The sequence below is a fragment of the Vicia villosa genome, unplaced genomic scaffold (assembly GCF_029867415.1).
Source record: "Vicia villosa cultivar HV-30 ecotype Madison, WI unplaced genomic scaffold, Vvil1.0 ctg.003830F_1_1, whole genome shotgun sequence".
Classification (NCBI taxonomy): Eukaryota; Viridiplantae; Streptophyta; class Magnoliopsida; order Fabales; family Fabaceae; genus Vicia; species Vicia villosa.
The window spans coordinates 21,524-30,427 of record NW_026706313.1 but is presented as its reverse complement, the minus strand read 5'-3'; the positions used below and the strand labels follow the sequence as shown (position 1 = coordinate 30,427).

At 35.0% G+C, this 8,904-nt stretch overlaps 1 protein-coding gene across 1 annotated transcript; it reads right to left on the bottom strand.

The window, feature by feature from the left end:
* Nucleotides 1-7,629, bottom strand: LOC131641551 (AP-1 complex subunit mu-2). The gene is made up of 11 exons (XM_058911858.1): nt 7,246-7,629; nt 6,975-7,121; nt 6,811-6,873; nt 6,535-6,711; nt 6,348-6,451; nt 2,360-2,467; nt 2,134-2,230; nt 1,934-2,031; nt 1,611-1,752; nt 1,381-1,503; nt 1-510 (listed from the first exon to the last, which is right to left on the bottom strand). The coding sequence occupies exons 1-11, from the start codon at nt 7,372-7,374 to the stop codon at nt 412-414; spliced, it is 1,287 nt and encodes a 428-aa protein (XP_058767841.1). The 5' UTR covers nt 7,375-7,629; the 3' UTR covers nt 1-411.
* Between the last annotated feature and the right edge of the window lie 1,275 nt (nt 7,630-8,904).

The following is an 8,904-nucleotide window of genomic DNA, read 5'->3' as shown; positions in this document are numbered from 1 at the left end:
TTAAACAACTAATCCTTCATAGATGGATGTATCACAATCAACTATCTTCCTATAATTGGTCTCCTTCCGAATACAAAACCAGTAGTTCTCTTAAAAATATAAACCAAATTACAACTCGACATCATAAACCAAATTACAATGATGGACGTTCTGATTACAAAAAGAAAGGGGTCTAAAATATATAAATCAACTCACAATTGACAAACGGGAATTGTAACAGTTTTGGACAACACTCAATTCATGAATTTCAGTAGACAGTAACTTTCAAGACATCAAGTCTGTTGTGGTTGGCCAAATATATTCTAATTAATTTCGCTTAAGACTCCCTCCACTGTCCACCAGCTTCAGTCATTGTTCATTGAATGATACAGTTATTTGGTGAAATTCGAACACCAATCGAGGGTACAAATCTCAAATAAGCCTTAGTTCATACTCTCCACCCGTTGTTATGTATCTCACCCATGGAAGAGCCTGATACCCACTTTTCTCAATAATCTTCAAATATCTTACCTGTAAATCAAAACATAAATGTTTGATTAGCATCTTGATTAAATTAATCAAAGGCTGGTTTAACTGACATAGGATATCACAGATTCTATATATATGGTCATGAATGGTTGATAAGTATCCAAGCAATTGACAAACTCTTCCTCAAATGCTAGCTATTATGGGAAATGAAGCAAGCCACTTAAATACTCAAAGTGAGAATTGGGCACTGGACACCTCATAATTCCAAAGTTCCTATCATAGCACCACCCCAGTTACCCGACATTCAGGGCGCTTTACGACATTATATTAGGCCTTTTTTAGGTCAACCTTTCCGTTGGTAGCTCTTTCCAAGAGGCCAACAACCAGCTCTGATATCATCTTATAAGTAATCTAAGCACTTCAGAAAACCACCCATAAAGGCTAACTATTACAGGGAAGAATCAAGACGCTTAAATATTAAACCGAGCATCCAATACTACTCAATGTGGGACTTGGGCACCCCATAGTAGCCAAGTCCCTATCATGATTTCAATGTTATATCATGTGAGTGGGAATAATGATGCTGCATTTAGTAGTCTTATAAAAATCATATCTAGTACACAACAAAACTGTTAATCGTGGAAAGGTAAAAAATGATGTACATTAGTTTCTAATCCAATTATTATGTCAAGTTTTTTTTCCCATTAGGAATTATCAACACACTGAACCGAATATAAACTCAGTTAAAACAAATTTGAACTAAAAATGATTTTCATCCACATGGAAATAATGAAAATGACAGGTGAGAACCAGCAGACAAATAATGCATGAAGGTACAAAAGATACATAATATTAGAAATGGAAATAACAAATATTCAGAAAAATAAAAAAAGTGGGTACATTTAGCAATACCTGTATTCCTGACACAGTAAAATATGGTATCTCAAACTTTACACGTATAGGAGCTTTTCTCTCTGGAGCTGCTTCCTCGTCTGTTATACTGGGAAGACGAAACTCTGCCCTTAGCATGTACTCCTGACGGTGTTGAACAAGAGAACAGAATTTGTTATTTCACAATAAAAATGATAATCAATCATGGGTGTTATTCATGGAAAATACACAATTTCCATGTCAACTAATACCTTGCCTCCAGGAAAAGATCTTATTTTCCAAATTAATGCATCTTTCTCGGGTGCATATGCTGCAGACCCCATTGATGTTCGCACATTTGGAGTGGTTGCATCAGCAGGCACAGGTAACTCAATCTCAACATTTGTAGCAGTGCTGTAAAATTAAATTATATGAATAGATGGAGAAGTAAATAAGTGTAGGGTGGCCAAAAATAAAATCTAGATCAAACAACCGAATTAATTCATAAATTCAAGGTAAGTAGTTGTTAAATCTTCCATGAAGGAAAACCAAGGAAAGAGGGACATGTATATACATTAAAAAAACATATCAGTACCTACGTTCCTTAAATTGACTCCTAGCTTTTACCGTAATCTCAATCCGACTTTTTGAATGCTTTTCAACTTGTGCTTCCACCCAAAATAAAGGCTTAACCTGGAAATAGAGATCATACGATCAGCAAACACTGAAAATATATTTGTATGTTACCACCACGACTCAAAACAAAAAATTATTTCATATCTAGAGGAGAGGAACCTGTGTGCTGAGCCTATATGTCATCAAATCAAATGCTCCATCGGGTGGGATGAAGGATATTGTTCGATCATTCTCAAATCGGGCTAGCCGCACACACCTTCATCAAGCATCACACAGTTTGAGAACTAGGATCATAAATAATATAAACATGCTTGAAGAGAGCATATAAAATATACAACATAACTATTTATTCAGTTAATATAAGAAGAAAATCAAGTATACGTACTGATGAAACTTGATGTCCTCCAAGTCGATCGCTTTTCCCTTAGTCGCTCTACCTTGTGCCTCTAATAACACTCTATCATTTAAGCCAAGTTTACACTCTGGCATACCACTGTATTACACAACAAGGCATGGATGGAATATAAGTTTTCAAATAAATACACAATCACAGAAGTTGCTTAGAATAAAATATACTTCAAAAACAAAACAAAAGCAATGTGTTTCAAACCAATATCAATAGCAAAACAAGGGTGTAATATGAGTCAAGTAGTAGAACATATCTCCAATATATCTAATGATGCAATGTTTAGTCCCAGCTACTTAAGAGAAACATACTTCAATTGCTACTTTCATTAGATAGAAGGAAAATAATGTAAGTAAACCCCTACTGGTGTATTACAGGAGGAACTGAAACATAAGATTAAGGCTCAAGTGTTAGTTAGTAGCCTCAGTTAGTTAGTTCCTAAGTGTTAGATAGTAATCTCAGTTAGTTAGTTCCTAAGTGCTAGTTAGTCTCTAGTGTTAGTTTTATTCGGTTTTTTATTCGTTTAGCAATCTGTTATGTTTGTTGTTTAGCAGTTTTTTCTGTTAGGATAGAGCTCTAAGATCCTTTACCCTATCCCTATGTAAAGGAAGTCTATAAATAAGGTTTTCCCTCCCCTTTGATAACCCAATCAATGGGCCCAAATCATACAAGCACAGCTTCTAGAAGGTTGTAGAAGCTGTAGAAATAATAGTTAGTTGGGATATTCCCTGAATCTTAGGGAATTTTTTGTTATAAAAGTTCTTTGGTCTAGGAACTTTATGCTATGGCTAGGAGTTTAACAACTCTGGTTTACCCTTTTCAATTTCTGTTTTCTACCATTGTAGAGCTCTTGAGCTCATCTTTTCCAATCAATGATATATAGTTTTGTTATCTTGATTGTACGGGTTCTATCATTCTCTCTCTCTTTTCTTATTATAATTCTTGACTGGTGTGTTTTTCTCAACTGCTAGAGGGTCTTTTTTGTCTTCTAAGTCAATATCTTCTCCTCCTATAACTATTTTTTTCTACGACAAATATATATTTTTAATATGATTTGTATAATATGTTTTTTTGACAGAATTTGTATAGTCATGTTATATCATCAAGCTTAATTCTTGAGTTGGGGAACCAATATATATTTTTATTTTGATTTTTGTGTGTTTGAACAATTTAGTTGTTTCACGTTATATTATAATTTTAAGAAAATATCTTTTATATTTTATATTGACACACCAGTGTCTTAGCTTTTGAAAAAATGTTTATCTCGTACTACTCATACCCAATACAAGTACCATACTTGTACTTATGCATCCAAGCCAAAACCCAATGTCATACCACCATGCATTTCATTAGAAGGAAATTGAGATACAGAGCTAGAACACTAAAACTTAAAGGATTGCAGATTTCCAAATTGCCCAAAGGACCTAAGTCTATCCCGGATGTCTCCCTTCCTATAAGGCCTTCCTCGTATATCTTTACACATCACAGCCTAGCCTTAATTTTTTTACCATACTTACATTCTTACAAAACATATCCAAGACCGCAAGTCATGCAAACCTGCATTTTATTAGGAGACCATAGAAAAAATTCCCTTGAATACATACAGAACTAGAACACTTAAATTGAGGTTCTTCCATAATCACAATTTACCAAAGGGCCTTAACTCTATCCATTGACAAGATGCTTCCTTCAAATCCCTTCTTCATATTTCTATGCACATCACAGCCAAGCCTTAATCTTCTACCATACTTATATTCTTACAAAACAGATCCAAGACCCTGTGTTATAGGCACTTGTAATTTAATAGAAGAAAATAGAGAAAATTACCTCACATTCCCCTTATCCTCAAGCTGAATAGCATGGACAAGTAAATAACAATCCCACCATAACCTTACTATCTTAAGTCCCTAGCACCAGCAGTTTCAATTATAAAATATTTCAGAGACCTTTATGCTGTCAGTTCCACACAAAAATCCCATCCCTAATGTCAAGAAGACTAGCTTGTATACCAACCAAATACTTCAGAGTCTTACGCAGCCAATTCCATGCAAAAGTCTCATCCAAAAAAAATGGAAGAGTTGAGGAAAATATAAATCGTAGAAGACCAGTAGAGGCACAAATGATTTAAATATGTGAAAAGAAGATCAATAGAAGCTCGAGTCAGAAAAGTTGGATAGAAAACGGGAAGCCTACTAAAATATTGAGTGAAACTATTAAAAAGGACCAAGAATTAAATAGCTATAGTGCCACACTATAGAGTTGGTTTTGGATAAAATGCAAAGGTGTCATTTAATTTATGTAATGTAACCAACCCACCTAGTTGAAAAAGGCTTTGTTCGCCATTATTGCGGTTTTTTCCTGGGTGCCCTAATGCTTATGTGTTGCAAAACTCACACCCTTTATTTTCCATGGCTTGATTAGACAACAACTCGAATGTAAAGAATTGACTTGCTTATCAAGTAAGATAGGTTTCTTCAGAGATTATTTAAAGACATGGAATAGATATGGGAATGGTAATGGATGTGGATTTACAGACATAGGACAAGAACTGTTCAACTTAGATAGAGGTAGACATACTTTATCTAAATTACATAAAAAATAGAACTTGGGGTCGATGGGAATCAAATTAGGGACGGGTAAAATCCCCATTAGCTGCTTTTAGAAGCTAATCCTAGGAGTTAATTAAAATAAGCTGAAAACAGCTTACAGGGAAGATATAAGATATTTTCATAAGTATCTTTCAAACACTACACAGCTACTGATGTCATGAGAAGTAAGAATTAACTACAAATATGCTCTTTCAAAGACCCTGCTAAAAATGATGAAACCTAAACTACCTGTGTGAGTTATTTTAACAACACCTTCATGTCAAATTGAATAATGGGAAATAGCTTATCATTGGATCTTAGGAATACTTTCTCAAGGATTTTATGTATTTGTGTTTAATTGACGTAAATTACTTAACTTTGTACAATGTAGTAAGTTCAAAAAAATATATTGAGGCTTCGAGGATTTTGAGTACCTTGCTCAAACACATCCATGAATTATGGCTGTGGCAGCATTATTTTCACCATATTGGAGAAAACTCATCATTAGTTTGAAACTAGTGTAGATAACCATGTCATAAACAGGATAAATACTTGATTTTAAAAATCACTTATTTATTTAGAAATAATTACAACTAACCTATATAGAGGGAAGTCAGACAATATTACTTAATGTTATTTAACATTGAATAGTACCTAAATACTAGTTTTCTTAATGACTACATTTAAGTTATATGTTATTATAATATAGAGTATGAATTTTAAAACGTGAAACAATAGAATTTTGTTTGGCAAACCTATCTCAGCAACAGTGGTTAATACAACCTAGATAGGGGAGACAAGAACATGTATAAACAAGTGGTTGGTAATTTGGCTGCGTAAAATTTATTTTGATCATTCCATGCATGGAACTAGCTACTACTGAATGTAATAATCTAAAGAACACAAATCATGACTTCACTATATTGCTCATAATTCATCAATTTATTTTATACTAAAACTACAAGCAAAGGTGAAAAAGAATGTAAAAATAAAATGTTAACAAGGAAGTATACTAGCAAGTGACTGTGGAACAGCCAAAAGCAAAAGCAGGGGGTTTAGGATCTATATGAATCTATGAAGCATGGGCCCCACTGGTTTTAAGCACATCCTGTGTCTGACATGTTTCGAACAACAACACTCGTATGACATGTGTCAGACACTTCACTTAGGTGTACAATAGAAAATAAAGTTTTTTCACTCCAAATGGCTCCGGCACTTACACGGCAGACACCCTTCGGCTCGGAAGGGACACCTAAATGATTTCTGACAAATCGCCCCAACAAAAAACCTATGTAAGCCATATTACTAAACCCAAATAATTAGTAGCGCATCTTAAGAGGTTGAAATTCAGTAGTTCTCAAAGAAAGCATAAAGCAAACCTCAAATATGTTCTCATCTTCAGTGCACCAACAACATCAGATCTAATTATTTGCCCATTGCTATTGACAAGTATGTTAACACTCTCCACCACATCCAAGAAAACCTGAAAACAAAATATATTAATTGGTTCCTTAGACCATAAAACCACACATCCAAACGAAACATCTTCACTTCTATAACAGTTACCTCATTTTTCTTGTAGTTTATCCCTTCACTGCGCCACGATACAGCATTTGTTACAGCCATGGGAGGTCTCTGATTAACTTCCATTCTATAAGCATCTGTCTTAATAAATTCACTAAGAATCTTCGCCTCAGTATATTGTGGATAACCAAAGTCCATTATTTCATCAAGTAGTTCATACTGTCGATCAAAGAAAAAATTCACCGTTTTACCCAAATGAATTAATCCAACTAATAAAAAAAAAACTAAGTCCATAATATTAATACACAAGCACTTTACCACAACGACAAAGTTATCCCTAAGAGATTCCTCTTCCAATTCCTCAAAATAATGCTTGAACACCTGCCTCAAAACACATTCCAATCCATAGTTATTACCGTATAACTAAACTACACAAATTTTCAATCCAAATGATTCGAAACCAATACTGCGTGCATGCTTACATCAACTATACGATGAAGGAAGAAAATGAGGCTAGCGGCATTACAGTTTTGTCTAGTTGCTGTCATGAGGTAAACATTGCTATGCTGTACAAACATATAGCTCACACCATTATCATATACAACTGGATCTTGAGACTGTGGATCACCCTGTCACAATTTCAAAACAAACTTCACACCATTCATACTAACAAAAAAACAGCAATCAAAATCATCGATTCCAAATTCCACCATAATTAGCACAAAATTAAACAAAGGAGGGATAATAATGAACCTCTTTCTCGATGAGCTTGGTGAAGAAGCGTTCGGCTTCAACGGCGGTGACATCGCCGCGGTAATCGCGCCAAATGAGAACGCGGCCTTTGATGTCGAGGAGGAATAGAGCGGAGGCGGCGCCTGACATTGGAGAGTGATACCGAGCCTGGATCGGATCGGATCGGATCGGAGATGGATCGGGACTTGTTCAGTGGGAAAAGTTAGGGTTTGGGCAATGGTTGAAGATGAATCATGTTGATGATTCAGTTTCTGGTTTTGCAGTTTTCAGATTGGAGCTTCGTATTTTTTTTATTTTATTTTTTTTTTTTGTTATAATTCTTCTTCTGCGGTGGGTTGAAAGTTGGAAGTGAGTGCAATGTTTGATCAAACGATGCCGTTTCTAATACTCTGAAATGAACATAGAACAGGGAAAGTATTAAAGAAACCAAACAACTTGTCAAGTTATTAAATTATAAGTAAATTACTACCAAGTTAGTTCTTGAAATTGTAATAATGGGTAATTTTATTCTCTTTTAAATTTTTTTGGTAATTGTCTAAAATTTAACAAATTTATAAATAGATAAAAATTTGGTACAATTAAGGGCTAAAATGTTTTTTTTTTAGAGGAAAGAGCATTACTTCGTTTCATTATCAATAAGAGAATGTATACATGTTGGAACATCAGTAAAAACCTGAAAACTAGCGAAAGGTGTAGTCGTCCGAGCCAAGACACGAGCAACTTCATTAGTTTGTCTCCAAATGAACTTAACATGAGAGTTCCTAAAATATGATGCTAGTAACCGTTTACATTCGAGAGTGATAGCACCATAATCTGTATTGTTAGGATGAGACATATTCACATTATCCACAACGCTTTTAGCATCCAACTCAAAATCCACATTATCATAACCAAGCGTATGCACCCAGTTGATAGCTGATAGAAGCCCCATAGCTTCTCCAACAGCAACTTCAGTGATAGGGGAGAACCATTCTGTCTTGGCTGCTATAAAGATGCCTTTATCGTCCCTGATGCAAGCATCTATGCCCACTTTGTTATTAGAAAAAGAAGCATCAATGTTGCATTTGAGACGATCAACCAACGGTTTACTCCAAGCAAGATCACCTGAAGGGAGAACTTGAGAATTATAAGAAGACCTGGATTATTGTGTGTTTCTCCAACCGAATAACAAGTGCATAGCACGATTACAAATATCATCTTTAGCATCTTCTATTTGGTTCCATACCAGATTATTTCTGCATTTCCATAAACTCCACAAAATAGTAGAAAAAATGGCTTGTTCCTCTTTATTGGCAACCTGCAAAAAGGAGAATAAAATCGAAACAACAGGTACCTAGGGATCCTGGAAGATATGTAATTTCGACCATAAACCCACACTTTCCCAGCATTCAACGCTTTTAGGACATTGGAAGAAAAGATGGTGATTAGACTCTTCTTCGATCCCATAGATACCACAAGTAGTCGGGCAATCAACTCCTTTATCATGAAGACACACTCTAGTAGAAATAGAGTTTTTGCACAACCGCCATAGAAAATTTTTTACTCTTGGCGGAATTTTTAAATTCCAAATCAAATTCGAATTGCCATCAGCTCTGAGATGAGAAGTGTCAATAACTTCATTAACACAATAGCGGTACACACTTCTCACGGAGTAATTAC

Coding starts and splice junctions, on each gene's coding strand:
- LOC131641551 (XM_058911858.1), bottom strand. CDS start 7,374: ATGTCAGGCGCCGCCTCCGCTCTATTCCTCCTCGACATCAAAGGCCGC. Junction 2,468..6,347: donor AAGATGAGAACATATTTGAG/GTTTGCTTTATG, acceptor TGTGTAATACAG/TGGTATGCCAGAGTGTAAAC. Junction 2,032..2,133: donor CATATAGGCTCAGCACACAG/GTTCCTCTCCTC, acceptor CTCTATTTCCAG/GTTAAGCCTTTATTTTGGGT.